The following is a 24,473-nucleotide window of genomic DNA, read 5'->3' on the forward strand; positions in this document are numbered from 1 at the left end:
CCCCCATAGACCTGGATGCTACCAAAAACAGCGTGGCTATTAATTTGGATTTCGTGACTCAGCCCCAGATATTAAAAAGAAATTTCAAAACCTAGAAGGGTTTGAGGGCATGAGTAAGTCCCAGTTAATTTTAATAGCTCAGAAAGTTTTTCATAATAGGGAGACAATTGAGGTAAAACAGGATAAAAGGATAGCTGAAGTAGCAGTAGCAGCACTCCAAGAGATGAACTCTTTTAAGGATAAGGGGCCCCATGGGAGCGAAATACAGAACAAGAGGAAGGAAGCGATTCGAGGGGAACTAGGGCTCCCTTGGGAAGAAATCAATGTGTGTATTGCAAGAAAGAGGGACATTGGAAAATTAAATGTCCCATACTAAGAGCAGCCAAGGGAAGTTCTAGGTCCTAAATCTTGAGGACTAAAGGGGCCAAGGCTCATTTTCATTAAACCCCCAGAAGCCTATAGTAACAGCAGAAGTGAGGAAGACCCACTGCATTAGCCACAATAATAAAAATTGTAAAAAGAATTTTCAGGGAATTCTGGGAAAATTGGAAACCTCATAGGCTAAAGCAGCCCACTCTTAGGAGGGTAAATTTGTAAAAATTATATTTTAATCTGTTGCTTTTGTTTTAAGAAATAAAGCTAGACAGCTGCCGAGAGAAGGGAATAAAAATTGGCTTGACTTTTGGAAATGCTAGGTCCAAATGCCCGCCTGTCCGCGCCACCTCTCCCATGGCAACTGTGTCCCTAAACTGGCGGTGGAAAAAGAGAGAACAGGAGCCCTGGGAAGGGGAGGTGCCGCTTTGGAACTAAGCTGGAAGCCTCGCTGCTGCTGTCATCCTGCACTTGGCCAGGCTGGGGTTCAGCTAGCCTCAGGTCATGCAAAAGGGACAGGCACATCGGAGGCCTCTTCCTCTTCCCCCTTTCCTAAGAACCCTGGTCGGCAAACTGCCACTCACTCGTGTAAACAGCTAGTGGACCACATAAGGCTTTTTGCCCTTTGGGTATACCTCTCCGATGGAGTGCCACATGTAGGTGCTGCCTCAGTAGGGAATGTGCTTACCTATATAATTTAAATTTAAAATTTGGCTCTCAGAAGAAATTTCAGTTATTGTACTGTTAATAATTGGCTCTATTAACTAATAGGTTTTCCAACCACTGGGTTAGGAGTGGTACTTATGGTTCCCCCATTATTGTGGAAAAGTATTTTTCATGTTAGAAATATATATATATGTTATTTTGGCCCTGGCCAGTTGGCTCAGCGGTAGAGCGTCGGCCTAGCGTGCGGAGGACCCGGGTTCGATTCCCGGCCAGGGCACACAGGAGGAGCGCCCATTTGCTTCTCCACCCCTCCGCCGCGCTTTCCTCTCTGTCTCTCTCTTCCCCTCCCGCAGCCAAGGCTCCATTGGAGCAAAGATGGCCCGGGCGCTGGGGATGGCTCTGTGGCCTCTACCTCAGGCGCTAGAGTGGCTCTGGTCACAACATGGCGACGCCCAGGATGGGCAGAGCATCGCCCCCTGGTGGGCAGAGCACCGCCCCTGGTGGGCGTGCCGGGTGGATCCCGGTCGGGCGCATGCGGGAGTCTGTCTGACTGTCTCTCCCCGTTTCCAGCTTCAGAAAAATGGAAAAAAAAAAAAAAAAAAAAAAAAGAAGAAATATATATATGTTATTTCAAAGGCCTTTTGTTAATCCTTTTTATTTAAGGTTTTATAGCTCTGTAATATTGAAGTCTTGGTTTAAATATTAGGATCTGTTAATGTCTTTTTATGTAATGTTTAGTTTATTACCATTTTGCAACAATATTGTTCAGTGCTAAGTAATATAAGAAAGGGAGTCATATCCTGGAACTCCTGCAAATCTATTTTTATCATGCTCTTTGTTTGAAATTTCTTTTGAATACTAATGTACTGAGTTATTCAGCAGTGGAAAGACTCTGGAATTCTAAAGGAGACACCAAACTAACCTGTTTCTCTTGTAAGCTTTTGCCCCCTTTTATTTGATCCAGCTAATAACATTGTTTTTGTCTTTTTCCAAGAGTTTATATAAACAGATAAGGACCCTCAAGCCCCTCAGTGAGATCTTCTGAGCATGGCTTTTAAGATCTATAGTGACCAACATAATAACAGGAAAGGCCAATAGAGCCCAAAAGAGATTAGGAAAATACCAGTTCTTGGCATATACCCTAAAGGCTCCAGCACCCTGAAGGGCTTCATAGGATTCCACCAGGGCCCTGCTTCAAGAATGGAAAGGAAGGTCATCAAGCTAAAGCCTGCCAGGCTTCTCGGCCCACCAGAGGACATGCCTTTGCTGTGGGAGAAAACAGGACATGAGAAGGTAAGCTTCCCCCTTGCTCCACAGAGGGAAGGTTTAGTCTCTTCCAGCCCTAATCCAGCTACCTGTGACCTGACCTTGCCCAGCCTGCTTGCCACAGAAGGCTAAAGGTACCCAAAGTCGTTGGCCCCATCTCATGTCACCATTTACGAGCCTAAGTTATATTTCTTCCAAATAGCAGGTAAACTAATCTCATTTCTTGTAAACATGAGGGCCATTTACTATGCCTTGCTTAATATTCGAGTTTTATATATCCCTCGAAGATCTCTACTGTGGGTATTGACAGTCTGATTTCTGATACTTTGTTTAATGTATAGTGTCACCTTTATTCCTCTTGTCTTAATGCCCCCATGCCTATTGTAGGCTGGGACCTGCTCCTAATTCCAGTTAAGAGCAGTGGTCATTAGAACTTAGACTCTAGCTGCAAAGTGCAGAAATATGACCACAGTTCCAGTGCCTTGTAAACTTTTCCTGGATATATGTGACTCCTGCTCTTTGGGACATTTCTCAGACTAAAGTAAAATTAAGTTACATTTGCAAATAATATGAAGCAGTAGTAGTGTCAACATAGACTTAGTGCAATTACATTAACATGTTAAGAACATTTGTGACTGTAAGAATTTTATTTTGAATCCTATTCTATTGTTAGAACTTTGTTTTTGTTTAATAATCTAATAGGCTTTAGTCACTTTATTGTATTAAGACACTTGGTATAGTATTTGTTAACATTAGCTATTTTAATTTTATTGTTTATTATGTATATATTTCCAGTCTGCCTGAAAATCGGAACATAGTAATTCAAATTAGTAAAATGCCATCCAAAACTAGGGGGTTTTGGGACCCTTATTGCCAAAGATTTATTCAAAACCAATTAGAAAAAGATTTTGCCAACCAGAAAAGGGTAATTAGAGAAGCCAAACTTAGAATCTATTACAGAAGGCATAATATCTGAGTATTTAATTTGTGTCCAAGTGAATAATAAGCAAAAGAAGGAAATTACAAAAAGAAACAGGGAAAGGAATTTTCCCAGGTAAACATTTAAAAATAGACTAATAAAATTATTGAAAAATAAATAAAAGCTTTTCCTTCTAAAACAGGCTACAGTGACAGTTGTTAGGAAGTTGCTATATAGAATTCTTTCCAGGTTTAGTTTGCCCATTCTAGTATTAGGCCTGCATTTATATCCACAGTCTCAAAGCTGGTAGGAAAGGAATCCAATATTAATTAGGAACTAATTTGAAGTTACATTGGGCCCATAGGCCCCAAAGTTTCAGGGCAAGAAAAATGCATAAATCAAATAATAAAGGAAATATAACCACTCCTTCCTTAAGTACTTGCAGAATTTACAGGTTACTTAGCAAACTGTTCAAAAGACTGTCTGAGAGGTGATTCCAGTATTGCAAGGACATCCAGTACATCACCCAAGGACTGACTTTCACATGGACGGGTCCACACACCATACTCCTGACAACTTTCACTGCTGCCAAGGTAGGATAGTGTGCCCTACTCCAACCATAAACCGGAAGCTGGTTGGTCTACGTACAGCTATAGAATAAAGAAACTCATTAAGGACTCCTTTTTTAATCACACTTTAGGGAAAAGGGAACCTAGCCAACTTAATTGTCACTAAAGGTTAAAGGTTTTAAAATTAAGAGTTCTGACTAAAAGTAAATTGTTATAAAAGCCAGTTAATTTTATGTAAGTTGCAAAAGGTTTGTACAGTTTATAGGAAATTAATCAGTAATATTTGTTTCTTTAGTGAACTGTATTGCTATTAATGCTGTCTGTTAAATATCTGTTATATGTTATCAGTTAATATTTCTACAAAATAGCCTCATGCTCTTCAGTAAATTAAGTCAAGGATCTGACTTAGGATATAAAACCAGTGGAGATTGTTGTAAGGTACCAAAAAGCTAAAAAATTGGATGTGAGGGCGATCTGGCTGCGACATCTGTCACCCCATTGATCGCCAGGGTTGATTGGGCTGATCTGGCTGGCGAGGCAGGTGTCCACTTGCTCCCTCACCACTCCATGTGCATCCCTCCCAAAGCTGCATGCTCGGTCGAAGAGGACAACTTTCCCCAATAAAGGAGAGGACTGTTCTTCGGTCAAGGGTATACAAATAGCTGTGCTCTCCTGCTAGAACCTCCAAACAAGTCTCAAAAAGCTGAAAAATTAATATTGATATTCTGGGAGGAAAGGTCAGGCTTTCCTGTCAGGCTTTCCTGTCCCGTCCTTCCTTTGAGGAGGGGAGGGAAAAGAATGTAGAAGTTTCTTGCTTGCAAGAACAATGGGCCACTTAGTTTTAAATCTAAAATAAAGGTTAACCGAGAAACTTCTTCTCCTTCAATTAGAGACAGAATTTACATACCACCTTGCATTGATTGTAGTTCCTCCCCCTTCCTGGAATCTTGAGAGTAAAATACCTCTAGGCTAGTGAGGGAAGATGAACCCTGAAAGATTTGTAAACACCTTTGATTGTGTTACCTTGAAAGTCTTAATGTTTCTGTGTATCCCCTTAACAAATGTTGTCAGCTTGTGCCATGACGTGATGCTCTCCCCCGCCCATGTATGATTAAGGGTATGTAAACCGGCCCCTGAGATATATTGGAAACTGCACGATTTGGGTCTGCTGCCCCATGTCAGCCATATGCAGCCAGCATATTTAATAAATCTCCTCCTTTAAAACTCTTCAAAATTCATCTGGACTGGGTGTCTCTACATAAACCCAATGGAGTGAGGTACGGTGCCTTTCAGAATCTGGGGTATGGTACTTTATAACATTTCAAGCAAGGGGAGTGGGCTCATGATCCCTTTGTCTAGAGGTATACATCACTCTGAGGACTCCAGGAGGGAATGAAGAGTTAGAATTAGTGTAGGAATTTTTAATTAAGATATGTAAAGATTGTCTCCTAAAGGATCTTAAGGATGGGGAAGAGGAAGTTTTCAGATGTTTTACCCTCTTTGCTGTCTAGCGAGTAGTGGCCTCAGTCCTTCCAGAGAACTATAGTTAGTTACTAACTTTTGCCCCTTTAATCTCTTTTTTGTTTCTTGTTATTCTTTTCAGAGAGGAGGGGTAAGGAGGCCTGACTCTTCCTTTTAAAATACTGTTAACAATTTTTGCAATTCCTTGGCACCTTATCACATCACAACTGGAAAGAATCCTTTCTAGTGTGAAAAGCAACCTTTGCAATAAGGATGGGACAGTTTTGGTCCATTCTTCATTGATAAATGTCACAACTATACTCAGAGAAAAATACATAACTAATTTGGAAGGATTTTAGGAAGGATGTATCTTCATTGAGCATCACAATTCATACTAGATGTTAGAATATAATAAACAGGGCAATGTATTTAACTTTCAGTGAAACATTACTAAACATCAGTCAATATACATCTAAGAGAAAACAAATATATATATATATATATATATATTTTTTTTTTCCTTGTATTTTTCTGTAGTTGGAAACGGGGAGGCAGTCAGGCTCCCGCATGCGCCTGACTGGGATCCATCTGGCACGCCCACCAGGGGGCAATGCTCTGCCCATCAGGGCGTTGCTCTGTTGCAACCAGAGCCATTCTAGCGCCTGAGACAGAGGCCACAGAGCCATCCCCAGCGCCTGGGCCAACCTTGCTCCAATGGAGCCTTGGCTGTGGGAGGGTTAGAGAGAGACAGAGAGGAAGGAGAGGGGGAGGGGTGGAGAAGCAGATGGGCGCTTCTCCTGTGTGCCCTGGCCAGGAATCGAACCTGGGGCTCCTGCACACCAGGCCGACGCTCTACCACTGAGCCAACCAGCCAGGGCCTTAAATATGTGTGTGGCCAAGATCTTATCCAAAATTGAATCCTTATAGGATCAACAAAATATTGGTTTTGTAAAAAAAAAAAAAAAATCATACAGATTTTAGGAGTAATCATGTCCTTAAGACAAACACAAGGAAAAAGGAAAGGCTATAATGAATGAGAGCAAGGGAGAGGGGAGCCCAGGCCACAGTCCTGCCTTCCCAGTCTGCGCTCCATTCATCCCTCCATTCCGCTCGCTAGCCCACAGTTCTGGTCAGTTTGCCCTTCCCGCCCATTGCGTAAGCGCTCACGCCTTGGCCCACCCAGCTTTTGAGGTGGTGCGCATGCGCAGATTTTTACAGACCCGGAAGCGGCTGTGAAGAAACAGAGGTCACGGGGCATTCTCGGATGACCATCTTTCTGGATTAAACTAGATGTCCCGCCACATTCCTACCCACGTGAACCCTCAGGGTCACTACAGACTTTGAAATTCCGGCTCTCGAGCCTCCTACAGCGGTGAGTGCGCGGTCCCCGTGACACGCTGCCGTACAGAGGCTCCGCGTTGTTTTCCGGGGAGAGTCTGTGGCCCTTTCACCAGGGTGGTCACCTCCCGCCCGGGACGCTGGACACTGCCTGCCGCCGAGTCTCCTGCGTGTCACCTTCCCGGGGCTCGCGCCATTTAAAATGTTAGGATGTAGAGACTCAGACCCTTTGTGCCCCATCCTGCCCTCCCCCCTCCCGCCCAGCCTGGGGACCTGCGGGCCCCCTCCTGAGACCCCCCCATTTAATAAGAGGCCCAGGAAGAGCACACTCTCCGTGGGGCGGGGATTCGGGGCGAGAACGAGGGGTCCCCAGAAGAGCCCCCGGCCCCGTGCGGGGAGGCTGTGTGGGAGCGGCGACAGCGAAGGGGCCCCGGGGACGCGCAGAGCCGGGCTGGGAGGGGTCAGGGGACTGAGAGAGACACGGGAGGGGAGGGGAGGAGAGGTCAGTGAGGGGCCATGAAGAGACTGCCACGTGGGGGTGCGGGGGGGGGGGGGGGATGGGACCGCGACGGGGAGAGTGACAGTAACCGGGGAGAGGAGCACGAGGGGGAGAAACCCGAACAGAGGGAGGAGCCCGGAGAGAAGGGCGCAGGGAGGGGGCTGGTAAGCAGAAGTGGGGACGCAGGATCGGGCACTTCAGAAGGAGGGAGTGGCTCAGAGGAGGAGAGCTGGGGGGGCGAGTAGGGAGAGAAAGGGGGGTTTAGGGATGAGGCGGGGGGGGGGGGTGCAGGAAAGACAAACGGGACGCAGGCATGGGCGGGAGGAAGAAACAGACATGTATAGAGATGGGAGCACTCAGATCAGGAAGATAGAGCAACTAAAGGTGAATTAAGTTTCAAGAGTTTCAGGGAACAGGTGTAGGGACAGGAATAGAGAAAAGGGAGAAACGCGGGGGAGGGGGGAGTGACAGGGAAGGACGACGGTGCAGAGAAGCAGGGAAAAAAACAGATCCATAGACAGAAGTACATACAGGCGGGAAGAAGGGGAACCCCCGGTTTGCTGAGTGCAGAGCTGATGAATGTGCATGATTAAGTGGTGACACATTGGCTTGTGGCTTTATAACCTGTTGAACAGTTGCCAAGTTGTTTCAGTTCAAACTATTTGAATGAGAATTACAAATGTTCAGTTTATAAGGTTTGTGAATTTTATAATTATTTCAAGTGAAGTCCATATTAACTCAGAGTTGAGAGACTTGTCTGTCAGTCTTGGGTTCCTTTTTGTTCCCTGGGATGGCAAGAGGAAGGTAACCTATGACAAGAAATGACTGAATATGTCACTAAGGGATGCTTTTTAAAGGAATGTTAAAAGCATTGCCTCTTTTTTTTTCTTTTTTTTGTCTAATGCGTTTAGATTTTTTCTTCTACATCTCACATTTAATTCACTTTTTAAAACATTGAGATAACTTTGTTGAATATCTGCTTATCTGTAAATAGTTATTAACTGGGAAATAACTTGGTGATATTTCATAACCATACCTTTTCTAAAAATAAAGCAGTTTGAACATTAAAAATATTGTGCCCAGTTTAGATTCTGAGCCCTGCATCCTTTCTGGTGGTTATCATAGGTTGAAGCATCCATTGGTACTTAGTAAACAATAGTAGTATATTTCAGTACACACTTGGTAAGTATGGCTATGATCTTAACAGAGAACCTGGTTTCATGAGGTAGTCTGATGTTCACTAACTTTTTCCTTCCCTTCCTGTAATTTGTTGAAGTAGGGACTGTGAGCCACCAAGGAGCCGTTCCCCCCTCAAGTCCCTCTTGTCCACTCTGAAAATATTGAAGGATGGGCTGGATTGACATGAAACTTGGTTGTTACAAGCTATCTCTTTTTGTGTGTGTGTATGACAGAGACACAGAGAGTGACAGATAGGGACAGACAGACAGGAAGGGAAACATGAGAAGCATCAGTTCTTTGTTGTGGCACCTTAGTTGTTCATTGATTGCTTTCTCATATGTGCCTTGACAGTGGGGTGGGGGTGGGGGGACACAGCTACAGCAGGCTTCAAGGCAGCGACCATGGAATCATGTCTGTGATCCCTCACTCAAGCTGGTGAGCCCGCACTCAGGCTGGCGACCTCAGAGTTTCGAACCTGGGTCCTCTTCATCCCAGTCCGACGCTCTATCCACTGTGCCACCACCTGGTCAGGCATAAACTACCTCTTCATTGTGTAATTTTATGAGGTTTTTTTTATAACTAACTTTTTTTTTTTTTAAAGTTTTCAGCATGAAAATGAGTGTTCATCATTTTATATTTCTTTGCATAATTCTCTGTAATTTCCTGGAAAAGAATCAGGAATTCTGCCCAGGGAGTCTGTCGTAGAAGTTCCTGCTCCAAGTACTCAGTTTTGCAGATGTCTGAGGGGTGCTGTGTCTGATCCCCAACAGCCAGTGCTGCCGAAAACAGCTCTGGGGGAGCAATGCAGGCACCGTAGGGACCTAGATAAAGATGCCGTATCCTGAGCCCCACTGCAGACCTGCAGAACCACAGCTTAGAGTGGAGCCCTCATCAACCCCATGGGATCTGCATGCTCATGAAAGCTGAAACTGTTCCCCTTTGGGTTTCGATTAGAATTGCATGAGTTTTAAGAAATGACATCACCTATGCCCTTCCCCAGATTGGACAACTGGTTAGGGTAGAGCATCTTTGTTTTAATGAGGTGCTCCAGGTGATTCTAAACAAAGCCCAGAGATTAGCAGGAAGGTTCTGATGCATTAGTGGTTTTTGTTTGTATTTTGTTTGTTTGTTTTTGTTTTTGTTTTTTAGAGAGAGAGACAGGAGGGGAGAGAAATGAGAAGCATCGTACTTGGGTCACTTTTGTTGTTCATTGATTGCTTCTCATACATGCCTTATTGGGGGTGGGTGACAGCCGAGTCAGTGACCCCTTGCTCAATCCAGTGACCTTGAGCTTCAAGCCAGTGACCATGAGAGCATGTCTGTAATCCCATGCTCAAGCCAGCAACATGGGGCTTTCGAACCTGGGGTACTCAGTGTCCCAGGTTGACCCCCTATCCTCTGCACCACCACCAGTCAGGCTGTTTAGTTTTATATGAGAAATTTTATTTGAAAGTCTCAAAGGTAGAAGTGGACTAAGAAAATAAGTTATAGAGTCAAAAGAAAGGCTCTTAGAGTATAGGGGAGAAATGGCAAAGGTAAAGGTAACACAGGCTGGGGGCCTGGGAAAGATGAGGGGGATGGGAAGGGCCCACCCAGGATGCATTTGTGAATTGGGAGCAGGCTTTTGTCAGGGCAAGTGACAGGATTTTGTGGGGGGGGGGGGTTTGTTTTGTTTTTTTTGTTTTTTACAGAGACAGAGAGAGTTAGAGAGAGGGATAGACAGGGACAGACAGACAGAAACGGAGAGATGAGAAGCATCAACCATTAGTTTTTCATTGCGCATTGTGACACCTTAGTTGTTCATTGATTGCCTTCTCATATGTGCCTTGATGGCGGCCTTCAGCAGACCGAGCAACCCCTTGCTGGAGCCAGCAACCTTGGGACCAGGCTGGTGAGCTTTTGCTCAAACCAAATGAGCCTGCGCTCAAGCTGGCGACCCCAGGGTCTCGAACCTGGGTCCTTCCGCATCCCAGTCTGACGCTCTATCCACTGCGCCACCACCTGGCCAGGATGTGTTGGGTTTTGGGGTTCAGGAGAGCAGTGCCCGTTCTCATTGCTGTAGGTGTTTGTGGAACTCTCTGGGAGGGGAGAGTGCCTGAAAACGGAATAGAAACTCAGTTTGTTCTTTCTGTAGGAGCTTATTTGTCCTTACTCCATTGAGGAAGGACAGGAGAGGATGTCTTCTTCAGCCTTTCCAGGTCCTTTTGTCTGTGACTGAGGTGGAAGTGGATAGAGGGGCTGTGTGGACACCTGTGGCAGCACATTCTCAAAATGCAGACTTGACTCCTCAACATACTGTCACCTGAGAGAACAAGCAGGAGCTGGACCAGGACAGAATGGCTGCTTCTCAGGTAAGCGATGTGTCCTGGGCAGAGGCTGTGTTTGCTTTTCCTCCTAACTTCAGTGGGTTTAGGACCCACAACTTTGAATTCTCTACTTTTGAGGTTCCTGCCTAGCGAGGATGTTTTTACTTTGTGGTTTTGTCTTTATTTTTACAGAGATAGAGTCAGAGAGAGGAACAGATAGGGACAGACAGACAGGAAGGGAAAGAGATGAGAAGCATCAATTCTTCGTTGCAGCATCTTAGTTGTTCGTTGATTGCTTATTCATTGATTGCTTTCTCTGACTGGGAGACTACAGCAGAGCGAGTGACCCCTTTCTTGTTCAAGCTAGCAACCTTTGGCCTCAAGCCAGCTACCATGGGGACATGTCTATGAGACCACGCTCAAGCCAGTGACCTCGGGGTTTCAAACCTAGGTCCTCTGTTTCCCAGTCCTACACTCTATCCACTGCTCCACTGCCTGGTCAGGCTTACCTTATTTACCTATTTTCTCTTCTTATGATTGTCACAATCAGCAGCTTGTATATTTCTCTTCTTACCCCCAGAGCCTTCTGTGTGTTCTCTCTATATGGGCTCCCTGAGGGCATGAACAATTCCTGTCTGGAATTAATGACCTTCCACTACTGGAAACATCCCCTCTGTGACAGATCAACCTGGGAGGGCACCGTGTCCACCATCCCTGTGGGGATGGTCAGAGGCTCGGGCATCAGTGAAGAAGGGAGTGTAGGCTTTAGATGTGGCTGCAGCGTCAGCTCTGGGGGTCAGGATTAAGGAAATGCACCTTTTACTAGTCAGAATACCTCTGAAAATTATGACAAAGAAGAGTAGTTAGCAGAGATTTACTAACTAGATTTATAATAAAGACTTGCTATTTGGTTATTTACTAAAAAAAAATTTAGCCCAAAGTCAGTTTTTAAGTTTATTTCAAGATTTTATTTATTGATTTTATATAGAGAGGAGAAAGTGGGATGAGTAGCAAGAAGTGTCAATTCATAGTTGCTTCACTCTATTTGTTCATTCATTGCTTGTGGAGTGTGCCTTGATGGGGCAAGCCCAATGTTTCCAACTGGCAACTACAACATTCCAGGTCCAAACTCTATCCAGGGTGCCACCACAGGCCAGGCTTTTAAAATTGATTTTTAAGAATAGGTTAGGGAGAGAGAGAAAGAGAAATATCTATGTTTTACCACTTATTTATGGATGCATTGCTTGATTCTTGCATGTGGCCTGACCGGAGATCAACTCCTCGCAACCTTGGTATATGGAGATGATGCTATGATCAATGAGTACTAGGCCAGAACAGGAGTTCTTATCTATCTGTTTTTAGAGGGAGAGAGATAGAAAGAGGTGTGGGAGGAGCGGGAAGCATCAACTCATAGTTGCTTCTCGTGTGTGCCTTGTCTGGGTTTTTGATCCAGTGACCTCAGCACTCTAGGTCAATGCTTTTACCACTGCAGCACCACAGTCAGGCAAGACTTGCTATTTAAATTCACTATTAGAGTACAGAACATGGGAGGTATGTGTGGCTTGACATTTTCAAAATTAATTTTTTTGAGGTCAGATTTCAAGTAATGGTTTCTTTTTTATTTTATTTATTTATTTATTTATTTATTTTTCATTTTTCTGAAGCTGGAAACAGGGAGAGACAGTCAGACAGACTCCTGCATGCGCCCGACCGGGATCCACCCGGCACGCCCACCAGGGGCAACGCTCTGCCCACCAGGGGGCGATGCTCTGCCCATCCTGGGCGTCGCCATGTTGCGACCAGAGCCACTCTAGCGCCTGAGGTAGAGGCCACAGAGCCATCCCCAGCGCCCGGGCCATCTTTGCTCCAATGGAGCCTTGGCTGCGGGAGAGGAAGAGAGAGACAGAGAGGAAAGCGCGGCGGAGGGGTGGAGAAGCAAATGGCGCTTCTCCTGTGTGCCCTGGCCGGGAATCGGAACCCGGGTCCTCCGCACGCTAGGCCGACGCTCTACCGCTGAGCCAACCGGCCAGGGCCTCTTTTTTATTTTATTTTATATTTTTGGATTTTTCTGAAGTGAGAAGTGGGGAGACAGAGAGACAGACTCCTGCATGCACCTGACTGGGATCCATCTGGCAAGCCCACTAGGGGACGATGTTCTGCCCATTTGGGGCATTGCTCAACTAGAGCCATTCTAGTGCCCTGAGGCGGAGGCCATGGAGCCATCCTCAGCGCCCAGGCCAACTTTGCTCCCATGGAGCCTTCGCTGCAGGAGGGGAAGAGAGAGACAGAGAGGAAGGAGAGGGGTAGGGGTGGAGAAGCAGGTGCGCGCTTCTCCTGTGTGCCCTGGCTGGGTATCGAACCCAGGATCTTCACACACTGGGCTGATGATCTACCATCGAGTGAACCTGCCAGAGCTATCTAGAAAACTTAGTCAATGTATGAAATGTTTCTTATGTTTTATTTATTTTTAATTTTTTAAGACTTTATTCATTTTAGAGAGGAGAGAGAGAGAGAGAAGGGGTGGAGGATCAGGAAGCATCAACTCCTATATGTACCTTGTCCAGGCAAGCCCAGAGTTTCAAACCAGCAACCTCAGAATTCCATGTTGATGCCTTATCCATCACAACACCACAGGTCAGGTCTACTTGCGTTTTCTTTATGCTGTTCAGAAGTATGGCACATGGATGGAGACATTGGTGTCACTAGTGAAAAATAGGTCCTGTCCCAGAACTCCTGAGTGAGAATCAGTTGTTTTAGAAAACTAAAATCTATTGTTTTCCAGTTAAAATTTAAGAAGTATTTTCAAATCGACCTCACCATGATTTTTGTAGCTAAGAAATATACACAATTGCCTGACCATGCAGTGGTGCAGCGGATAGAGCATTGGCCTGGGACACTGAGGACCCAGGTTTGAAACCCCAAGGTCGCCGGCTTGAGCCTGGGATTATAGGCATGATTGTATGGTTACTGGCTTGAGTCCAAAAGTCACTAGCTTGAGCCCAAGGTCCCTGGCTTGAACAAGGGGTCTCTGGCTCAGCTGTAGCCCCTGTGGTCAAGGCACATATGAGAAAGCAATCAATGAACAACTAAGGAGCCGCAACGAAGAATTGATGCTTCTCATCTCTCTACCGTCTCATCTATCTCTGTCTGTCTCTTTCTCTCTAAAAAAAAAAGAAATACACTGAGGTCGCCGGTTCGAAACCCTGGGCTTGCCTGGTCAAGGCACATATGGGAGTTGATGCTTCCAGCTCCTCCCCCCTGTCTCTCTCTCTCTCTCTGTGTCTCTCTCTCTCCCTCTCTCTCTCTCCTCTCTAAAATGAATAAAGAAAAAATAAAAAATAGGAAAAAAAAAAGAAATACACACCATTAATCCTCAATTGTACAAATACAATACTCCAAGATTGGTATACCTGTATCAATGTCTTAATTTTAAAGCTTATTTTTCTAAGAAGTGAAGACTGCACAGTGCATTTGTAGACACATATCATCCTCATTTCTCAGTGTTAGAAAATACATAGAGGAGGCCTGGCCTGTGGTGGTGCAGTGGATAAAACATCGACCTGGAACTCTGAGGTCGCCAGTTTGAAACCCTGGGCTTGCCTGGTCAAAGCACATATGGGAGTTGATGCTTCCTGCTCCTCCTTGCCTTCTCTCTCTCTTTCTTTCTCTCTGTCTCTGTCTCTTCTCTCTGAAATGAATAAATAAATTAAAAATACATAGAGGATATTGCTAAGTGAAAATGATCTTACTAGATAATTCAGGATACTCTCCTTGGTCAAAACCATTTCTAACACTGTTTTTATACTGAGTGACATCATGAACACTGCCTCTACCCTTGGTGAATGTGTCTTATTTTTAGGGACCATTGGCCTTCAGAGATGTGGCCGTAGAGTTCTCTCAGGAGGAGTGGGAATGCCTGGACCCAGCTCAGCGGAAACTGTACATGGATGTGATGTTGGAGAACTACAGGAACCTGGTCTCCCTGGGTGAGGATGACTTCCTTCCAGAGCTTATTCTCCATCTGTAGGGTTTTGGTTCTTTTTTTATTTTATTTTATTTTTTTCTTTACAGGGACAGAGAGAGAGAGTCAGAGAGAGAGAGAGAGATAGGGACAGACAGAAACGGGGAGAGATGAGAAGCATCAATCATCAGTTTTTTGTTGCAACACCTTAGTTGTTCATTGATTGCTTTCTCATATGTGCCTTGACCGCGGGCCTTCAGCAGACCGAGTAACCCCTTGCTTGAGCCAGCGACCTTGGGTCCAAGCTGGTGAGCATTTTTTTTTTTTTTTTTTTTTGCTCAAGCCAGATGAACCAGCGCTCAAGCTGACAACCTCGGGGTCTCGAACCTGGGTCCTTCTGCATCCCAGTCCAACGCTCTATCCACTGCACCACCGCCTGGTCAGGCAGGTTTTGGTTCTTTATTAGTTTAACATCCTTTGGAAAATTCTGGTTTAGATGGTTTACTTTCAGATTCTTGTTCTCAAGGAACAAAGTGGGAGTTTCTGCTGTAGAAAAGGAAGGCTTTGTGATATACATGACAAAGGAACTCAGTGTCTGAAAACTTTACATGTGTTTTGGTGGGGATTTTTTTTTGACAGAGACAGAAAGAGAGTCAGAGAGAGGGACAGATAGGGACAGACAGACAGGAAGGAAGAAAGATGAGAAACGTCCATTCTTTGTTACGGTTCCTTAGTTGTTCAGTTCAGTGATTGCTTCCTCATATATACCTTGACTGGGGGCTCTAGCAGAGCGAGTGACTCCTTGATCAAGACAGTGATCTTACCCTGGCCAGTTGGCTCAGTGGTAGAGCGTCGGCCTGGCGTGCAGGAGTCCCAGGTTTGATTCCCGGCCAGGGCTCATAGGAGAAGCGCCCATCTGCTTCTCCACCCTTCCCCCTCTCCTTCCTCTCTGTCTCTCTCTTCCCCTCCCGCAGCCAAGGCTCCACTGGAGCAAAGTTGGTCTGGGCGCTGAGGATGGCTCTGTGGCCTCTGTCTCAGGCGCTAGAATGGCTCTGGTTGCAACAGTGATGCCCCAGATGGGCGGAGCAGGAGTCTGTCTGACTGCTTCCCCGTTTCCAACTTCAGAAAAATTAAAAAAAATAAAATTAAATTAAAAAAAGACAGTGATCTTGGGTTCAAGCCAGGAACCATGGGGACATGTCTGATTCCACACTCAAGCCAGAGATCCTGTGCTCCTCGTGAGCCTGCATTCAAGCCAGCTACCTTGGAGTTTCGAACCTGGGTCCTCCACGTCACAGTCTATAACATTCTACCCACTGTGCCACTGCCTGATCAGGCAAAACTTTACATGTTTTCAAGAATAATTAAGGTGCTATCAGAAAACAGTATTTTGGAAAATAATTTTCTAGACTACTTTAATATTCTGCAGTGTCTTCTCACCTGAGAACAAATGATTAAAAGTTGAAGAATCTCGCCTGACCTGTGGTGGCACAGTGGAATAAAGCTTCGACCTGGAACACTGAGGTTGCCGGTTTGAAACCTTGGGCTTGCCTGGTCAAGGCACATATGGGAGTTGATGCTTCCTGCTCCTCCCCCCTTCTCTCTCTATCTCTCTCTCTCTCACTCCTCTCTCTCTAAAAATCAATAAATTAAAAAAAAAAAAAAGTTGAAGAATCTCTTTTAAATCTCATGTCCCTTTTTCTAATCAACAGAGCATTCTGTCTCTAAGCCAGTCCTGGTCATCTTTTTGGAGCAAATGAAGGAGCGCTGGGATGTGACCATAAAAAAGACACCACTATCCTTCCACCCAGGTAGGTGGGATGAGGAGGCAGATGACACAGGTGAGAGATCTAAAGGTTATGGAGGAGGGCAGACCTTACAGTGTGGTTGGGAAGCTGCTGCAGTGGAAAGGGCTGTGAGAGGCCCAGGTGTATCCCTGTTGTCATAGAGGGACACTGGTCTCCAACACGTCCCGTGCTCCTGCATCCTCTCGGGACTCTGCTTTTGCTCCAGTGACCTCCGTCATCACATTAGCAGTGGGGGTGGGGTCCTCCCCATGGACTGTGAGGGCCGCTGTGATCTGGTCCCATTTCTGTTGCTTTGGGGACCTGGGAAAATCTGAAGCACATTGATAAGGAATTGTATTGAAGCTTTTTTTATTTTTTAAGTTTTGTGTTTTTCTTGTGAAAAGACTTTTATGAAGGAAGTGGTTCAGATCCTGAAATTTTTGCAGTAATCCCAGAAACACTGGGGATAGGTGTCATGTTATCATTTTTAATCTTGAGGAGGTTTCCAACAGGACCCTACAGCATTTAGACTCAGTAATTTCATCACAGCACAATTTACCTCCCAGACATGACAAAATTAATTTTTCTGTTTTACTCGATAATGTTCTCTTGCTTTGTCTGAACTAACTTAAGAAATTTGTAGCTTGACCAGGCAGTGGTGCAATGAATATGACATTGGCCTGGGACGCTAAGGACCCTGGTTCAAAACCGTGAGATAGCTGGCTTGAGTGTGGGCTCATCTGGCTTGAGCACAGGGTCGTCGGCTTGAGCATAGGATCATAAACGTGACCCCATGGATGCTGGCTTGAAGCCCAGGGTTGCTGGCTTGAGCCCAAGGTTGGTTGCTTGAGCTAGAGGCAAGTCAAGGCACATATGAGAAGCAATCAATGAACAACCAAAGTGCCAAAACTACAAGTTGATGCTTCTCATCTCTCTCCCTTCCTGTCCCGTCTCTCTCTTTCTTTCTCTCTTCTCTTTTTCTCTCTTGCTAAAAAACAAAACAAACAAAATGATTAAAAGAAATTTCTAGTTTGCCTTCTCCAGACTCTCTGTGTTAGAATGGCATAATGTATCTGTTTACCTCTTAAGAGTCCTTCACTGAGTTATTGCATATGTGACCTTAGAACAGTGCCCATCATTTAGAAAAGTCTCTATTGTTACCTGTTATTTTCATTACTGTTATTCTGTAATTCAATCCAGAGCTGCCTGGGATTGTGTCCTATGTGATTTCATGTTTTGATTAGATCTTTATCAAATTCATGGTCTTATTTATTTTAAAATTTTTTTGGCCCTGACTGGTTGTTTCAGCAATAGAGCGTCAGCCCAGCATTTAGAAGTTCTGGGTTAGATTTCCGGCCAGGGCACACAGAAGTGACCATCTGCTTCTCCACCTTTGCCCCTCCCCCTTCTCTTTTTTTCTCTTCTTCTCTTCCTCTCCTGCAGCCACAGGCTTGAATAGTTCGAGCAAGTTGGCTCTGGGTGCTAATGATGGCTTCATGAACTGGCCTCAGGCACTGAAATAGCTCAGTTGTCTAGCAGTAGTGCAGTGGCCCCAGAGGGGCAGAGCATTGCCCTGTAGGAAGCTTGCTGGGTGGATCCCGGGGTGGGGCACATGTGGGTGTCTTGTCTCTCTGCCTCCCTGCCTCCCCACCTCCCTACCTCCCCACCTCTCAATAAAAAAGAAAGAAAAGAAAATTATTTTGGAGTGTTTAAAAATTTTTTTTTATTGGTTGATTCTTATGTGTGCCCTGACTGGAGTTTGAACCTGTAACCCTGACTTACTGGGACGGTGCTCCAACCAAGTGAGCTACTCGGCCAGGGCTCAAAATTTTGCTTTCGGTTTCACACATGATGATATAGAAGTTCTCCTTTGGTAAATTGGAGTTACAGAATTATCGGGCACTGCATATTTAGGAAAATGTCTTGTTTCTCAATTTAAATTCATTGCAGGCATAAGCAGCTTTCTCGGCATGCTTTTTAAAAATTTTTTATTTTGTAAACTGAGTTAGAAATTATTTTCATTTTAAAAATTTATTTATTGATTTTATTAGAGAGAGAGAGAGGTTGGTTTGTTGTTCCACTCTTTTATGCATTAATTGATTGATTCTTGTATGTGCTGAGTCCTGTGATTGAACCCACAGCCGTGGCATGATGGATGACTATAACCAACTGAACCTACCCAGCCAGAGCTCTCAGCATGCTTCTTTTTAAATTCTTTTTTACGATTTTTTAAGACTTTATTTATTTTAGAGAGAGAGAAGGGGGGAGGAGCAGGAATTATCAACTCCCATATGTGCCTTGACTAGACAAGCCCAGCGTTTTGAACCAGCGATCTCAGCATTCCAGGTTGACGCTTTATCCACTGCACCACCACAGGTCAGGCTCAGCATGCTTCTTAATCATGGTATACTTAATTTGAAATGTTCAGTTTATTTTTTTTTAAACTCATTCATTGATTTTTTTTTTTCTTTTAAGTGAGAGGAAGGGAGAGAGAAGAGAGAGACAGAAACAGATCTGTTCCTATATGTTTCCTGACTAGGGATTTAATCCACAACCTTTGTATCTGGACCATGCTGTAACCAGCTGAGGTATACAGCTAAGTCTGAAATGTTTAAAGATCAGTCTTTCTCTCCATATTTTACAATTTTCTAATAGTTTTGTTATTTAGAAACTAAGGGTTTTTTCTGTGAAGTAGATTTCAACCCACACATTTTGTATAAGAAAAACGGAAATATGTTAAACCTGAAAAAAATACTGCATGTCATTAAATTATACTTTAATACTGTTTTTGAATGAGTGCATTCTCTATGAAATTTTCTGCTTGTATATATAACACATGCTGTGATGCATAATTTTTGCTAGTTTTTGTGTGTGTGTGTGTGTTTTTGACAGAGACAGAGAGTCAGAGAGGGACAGATAAGGACAAACAGGAAGGGAGAGAGTTGAGAAGCATCAGTTCTTCGTTGTGGCTCCGTAGTTGTTCATTGATTGCTTTCCTGTATATGCCTTGAAGGGAGGGGGGGAAATACAGCAGAGCGAGTGACTTGTTGCTCAAACCATTGACCTTGGGCTCAAGCCAGTGACTTTTCGACTCAAGCCAGCGACCATGGGGTCATGTCTGATCTCACATTCAAGCCAGCAACCCCTTGTTCAAGCTGGTGAGCCATGCTCAAGCTGATGAGCCCGCACTCAAGCCACAACCTTGGAGTTTCTAACCTGGGTCCTCCTCATCCCAGTCTGACGCTCTATCCATTGCACCACCGCCTGGTCAGGCAATTTTTTTTTTTTTGCATTTTTCTGAAGCTGGAAACAGGGAAAGACAGACAGACTCCCGCATGCGCCCGACCGGGATCCACCCGGCACGCCCACCAGGGGGCGATGCTCTGCCCATCCTGGGCGTGCCATGTTGCAACCAGAGCCACTCCAGCGCCTGAGGCAGAGGCCACAGAGCCATCCCCAGCGCCCGGGCCATCTTTGCTCCAATGGAGCCTTGGCTGCGGGAGGGGAAGAGAGAGACAGAGAGGAAGGTGCGGCGAAGGGGTGGAGAAGCAAATGGGCGCTTCTCCTGTGTGCCCTGGCCGGGCACGCTAGGCCAATGCTTTACCGCTGAGCCAACCGGCCAGGGCTGGTCAGTCAATTTTTGCTGTCTGTGGGGGCACACTCACAGAATTTTTAGTTATCTACAAGGGTTCTTTTTCAATAGTACTTGTATATAGTATTTAGAATTCTGGGGGTAAATTTTCTATTCTTGTTTTCCATTTTCTTTTTTCTTTTTAGTATGTGCCATTACTGGGGATCGAACTCCCAACATCGGTGTTTTAGGATGGGGTTCTAACCAACTGAGTATCTGAATATTCTTTCTTTTTCTTTTTTTCTTTCAGTATTATTTTGTATTAGTTTCAGGCGTGCCACAGTCATTAGACAATTACGTACTTTACAGATTCTTAAAGTGTTTCCTCTGATTTTTCCAGTACCACTTGTACCATGCACAGCTATTGCAATAGTATTTACTATTCTGTACTTTACTTCCCATGACTATTTTGTAAGTACCAGTATGTACTACTTAGTCATTCCCCCCCTTTAAAATATTTTTATGTTTAATTTATTGTGTTGACATGGCTTCAAGCTTCCCACTCAATATGACACCCTACTCCCTGCCTCATGTCCCCCTACCCTGTGCAGAGGCTTTCACTCCCACTTTACCCACTTTGCCGCCCTCTCTGCCACCGCCCATCACCATCCCCCCTTTCCTTTTGGGAATTGGTACCTGTTGTCTCTGTGTTATGTATATATAACTTGCCTAATCCTTTCACCTTCTTTGATCCTGTTCCTTCGGCAGCTGTCCATCTGTGCCCTGTGACCCCTCTTCTGTTTCTATTTTGTTCCTAAGTTTATTGTGTTCATTAGGTTCCACATATAAGTGAGATCATATGATATTTGTCTTTGTCTACTTGGCTTATTTCACTTAGCATAATAAGCCGCAGGTCCATCCATGCCATCAAAAAGGTAAGATTTCTTTCTTTTGTATGGCCACGTAGTATTCCATTGTGTACATGTACCACCGCTCTTTCATCCAGGCATCCGCTGACAGACACTTGGGCTGTTTCCAGATCTTGGCTATTGTAAGCAATGTTGCAGTGAACATGGGGGTACATATCTTTTTTTGAATTAATCGTTTTGGAATTCTTAGGATATATTCCTGTAAGTGGGATTTTTTGTATTTCTTTAATGTTTAGTGACATTGAGCATTTTTTTATATGTTCTTGGCCATTGTATGTCCTCTTTGGAGAAATTTCTACTTAGGTCCTTGGCCCATTTGTTTTTTTCAAAGATTATATTTATTGATTTTAGAGGGAGGAGAAATAGAGAAAGGATGGGGGAGAGGGACAGGAAGCATCAACTTGCTTCTCATATGTGCCTTGACTAGGTAAAGCCAGGGTCTCGAACTGGCAACCTCAGCATTCCAAGTCAGCATTTTATCTACTATGCCACCATACATCAGGCCCTTTGCCCATTTTTAAATTGGGTTGTATACCTTGCTGATGTTGACTTTTAGAAGTTCTTTATAAATTGTTGTTAATAACACCTTATCAGAAATATCAGTGAATATGTTCTTTTGAGTGGATTTTCTTTTTATTTTGTTAATGGTGTCTTTTGCTGTGCAAAAGCTTTTTAGTTTGATATAGTCCCATTGTTTAGTTTGTCCTTTATTTCACTTGCCTGCAGAGATATATAGACAAAAATATTACTACAAGAGATATCAGAGATATTCTAAGATTTTTATGGTTTTGAGACTTAGATTTAAGTCTTTTATCCATTTTGAGTTTATTTATGTGACTGTTGTAAGTTGGTGGTCTAGTTTCATATTTTGCAGGTACCTGTCCAATTTTCTCAACACCATTTATTAAAGAGACTGTTGCCTGACCACGGGGTGGCGCAGTGGATAGAGCATCGGACTGGGATGCTGGAGGACCCAGGTTCAAGACCCTGAGGTCGCCAGCTTGAGCACGGGCTCATCTGGTTTGAGCAAAGCTCACCAGCTTGGACCCAAGGTAGCTGGCTCAAGCAAGGGGTTGCTTGGTCTGCTGAAGGCCCACAGGGCACATATGAGAGCAATCAATGAACAACTAAGGTGTTACAATGAAAAAACGAATGATTGATGCTTCTCATCTCTCTCCGTTCCTGCCTGTCTGTTCCTGTCCCTCTCTCTGACTCTCTCTGTCTCTGTAAAAAAATTAAATAAATAAATAAAATAAAAAAATAAATGTATTAAAGAAACTGTCCTTACTCCACTGTATACTCTTGCCTCCTTTGTCAAATATCAATTGGCCATAAAAGCATGGAGTTTATTTCTGGGTTCTTTGTTCTGTTGCATTGATCTATATGCCTGCTCTTATGCCAGTACCAAGCAGTTTTGATTACAATGGTCTTATAATATAACTTGATATCAGGAAGTGGGATAACTTCCCTTTGTTCTTTTTTAAGATTAATGAGGTTATTTGGGGTTCGTTTTTGGTTCCATATAAATTTTTGAAATATTTGTTCTAAATATGTGAAGTCTGCCATTGGTATTTTAATAGGTATTACATTGAATCTGCAGATTGCTTTGGGCAATATGGACATTTTAATGATGTTTATTCTTCCTAGCCATGAACACAGTATATGCTTCCACTTGTTTGTATCTTCCTTGATTTTTTTTATCAATGTCTTATAATTTTCCAAGTAAAGTCTTTTACCTCTTTGGTTAAATTTGTTCCTAGATACTTTATTTTTTGTTGTTGTAATAGTGAAGGGGATTGTTTCCTTAATTTCTCTTTCTGTCAGTTCATTATTGGTGTATAAAAATATCTCTGATTTCTGAATATTTTATATCCTGCCACCTTGCCACATTTCACTTATTGAGTCTAGTAGATTTTTGGCTGAGACCTTACATTTTTCTATGAACAGTATCATGTCATCAGCAAATAATGTCCATTTTACTTCTTTCCCAATTTGGATGCCTTTTATTTCTTCTTCTTGTCTGATTGCTGTAGCTAGGACTATCCAGTACTACATTGAATAAGAGTGGTGAAAGGGGGCACCCCTGCCTTGTTCCTGATCTTAAGGGGATTGCTTTTAATTTTTGCCCATTGAGTATGATGTTGGCTGTGGGTCTGTCATAGATGGCCTTTATCATGTTGAGGTATGTTTCTGTGTTCCCACTTTGCTGAGAGTTTTGATCATAAATGGGTGCTGGATTTTACCTAATACGTTTTCTGCATCTATTGATATGATCATGTAATTTTTATCCTTTAAAAAAATTTTTTTTTAATGTATTTTTCTGAAGTGAGAAGTGAAGAGGCAGAGAGACAGACTCCCACATGCTCCCGACCGTGATCTATCCAGCATGCCCACCAGGGGGTGATGCTCCGTGCGGCCAAAGCCATTCTAGCGACTGAGGTGGAAGCCATGGAGCCATCCTCAGCGCCTGGGCCAACTTTGCTCCAATGGAGCCTTGGCTGCAAGAGGGGAAGAGAGAGATAGAAAGGAGAGGGGGAAGGGTGGAGAAGCAGATGGGCGCTTCTCCTGTGTGCCCTGGCTGGGAATCGAACCCAGGACATCCACACATAAGGCCAATGTTCTGTTACTGAGCCAATCGGCCAGGGTTTATCTTTCGTTTATGTGATGGATCACGTTTATTTATTTGCGAATATTGTACCAGCCTTGCATCCCAGAATAAATCCCACTTGATCATGATGTACGATCATTTTAATATATTGCTGGATCTGGCTTGCTAATATTTTATTGAATATTTTGGCATCTATACTCATCAAGGATATTGGCCTATAGTTTTCTTTCATTGTAGTGTTTTTACCTGGTTTTGGAATTGGGATCATGCTTGCTTCATAAAATGAGCTTGGAAGTCTTCCCTCCTCTTGAATTTTTGGAATAGTTTGAGGATAGGTGTTAATTTTTCTTTGAATGTTTGGTAAAATTTGCCTGTGAAGCCATTTGGTCCAGGACTTTTGTTAACTGGGAGTTTTTTGATAACTGTTTCAATTTCGTTTATTGTAATCAGTCAGCTTAGGTTTTCTGATTCTTCCAGATTCAGATCAGAAGATTGTACGGAACTTACCCATTTCACCCAGGTTGTCCAATTTTTTGGCATATAGTTCTTCATAGTATTTTCTGAAAATCCTTTATATTTCTGATGTCAGTTATTACTTCTCTTTCATCTTTAATTTCAAATATTTAGGTTCTCTCTCTTTTTCCTTGATGAATCTGGTTAAAGGTTTTTCAACCTTATTTACCTTTTCAAAGAACTAGCTCTTGATTTGATTGATGTTTTGTATTAGTTTTTTTTTTAGCCTCTATGTCATATATTTCCACTCCGATCTTGATTATTTTTTTTCTCCTACTTCCTCTGGGCTTTATTTGTTGTTCTTTTTCTAGTTCTTTTAGGTACAGGGTTAGATTGTTTATTTGAGCTTTTTCTTGCTGCTTTGGGTATGCCTGTAATGCTATGAACTTTCCCTCTCAGGACTGTGTCCCATAGATTTGGGGTTGTTGTATGTTCATTTTCATTTGTTTCAGGGAAATTTTTATTTCTTCCTTGATCTCATTGTTAACCCATTTGTTCTTTATTAACATCCTATTTAGCCTCCAAATGT

At 43.7% G+C, this 24,473-nt stretch overlaps 1 protein-coding gene and 1 long non-coding RNA gene across 7 annotated transcripts in view; one reads left to right on the forward strand and one right to left on the reverse strand.

Moving 5' to 3' along the window:
• LOC136331995 (zinc finger protein 420-like) overlaps nt 1–24,473 on the forward strand; it is a 107,104-nt gene that overhangs the window by 44,467 nt on the left and 38,164 nt on the right. Inside the window, exons 1-4 of one of the 6 annotated variants that reach the window (XM_066271209.1) lie at nt 6,487–6,625; nt 10,404–10,620; nt 14,435–14,561; nt 16,249–16,377. In XM_066271209.1, coding sequence (XP_066127306.1) covers nt 10,606–10,620; nt 14,435–14,561; nt 16,249–16,377 — 271 coding nt within the window. In that variant the 5' untranslated portion in view covers nt 6,487–6,625; nt 10,404–10,605. Of the gene's footprint in view, nt 1–6,486; nt 6,626–10,403; nt 10,621–14,434; nt 14,562–16,248; nt 16,378–24,473 lie in introns of those variants that run through there. The other 5 variants (XM_066271213.1, XM_066271210.1, XM_066271214.1 and 2 more) reach the window with 5 other exon arrangements.
• LOC136332021 (uncharacterized) overlaps nt 1–24,473 on the reverse strand; it is a 122,932-nt gene that overhangs the window by 17,377 nt on the left and 81,082 nt on the right. The window lies entirely within an intron of this gene.

The sequence above is a fragment of the Saccopteryx bilineata genome, chromosome 3 (assembly GCF_036850765.1).
Source record: "Saccopteryx bilineata isolate mSacBil1 chromosome 3, mSacBil1_pri_phased_curated, whole genome shotgun sequence".
NCBI lineage: Eukaryota > Metazoa > Chordata > Mammalia > Chiroptera > Emballonuridae > Saccopteryx > Saccopteryx bilineata.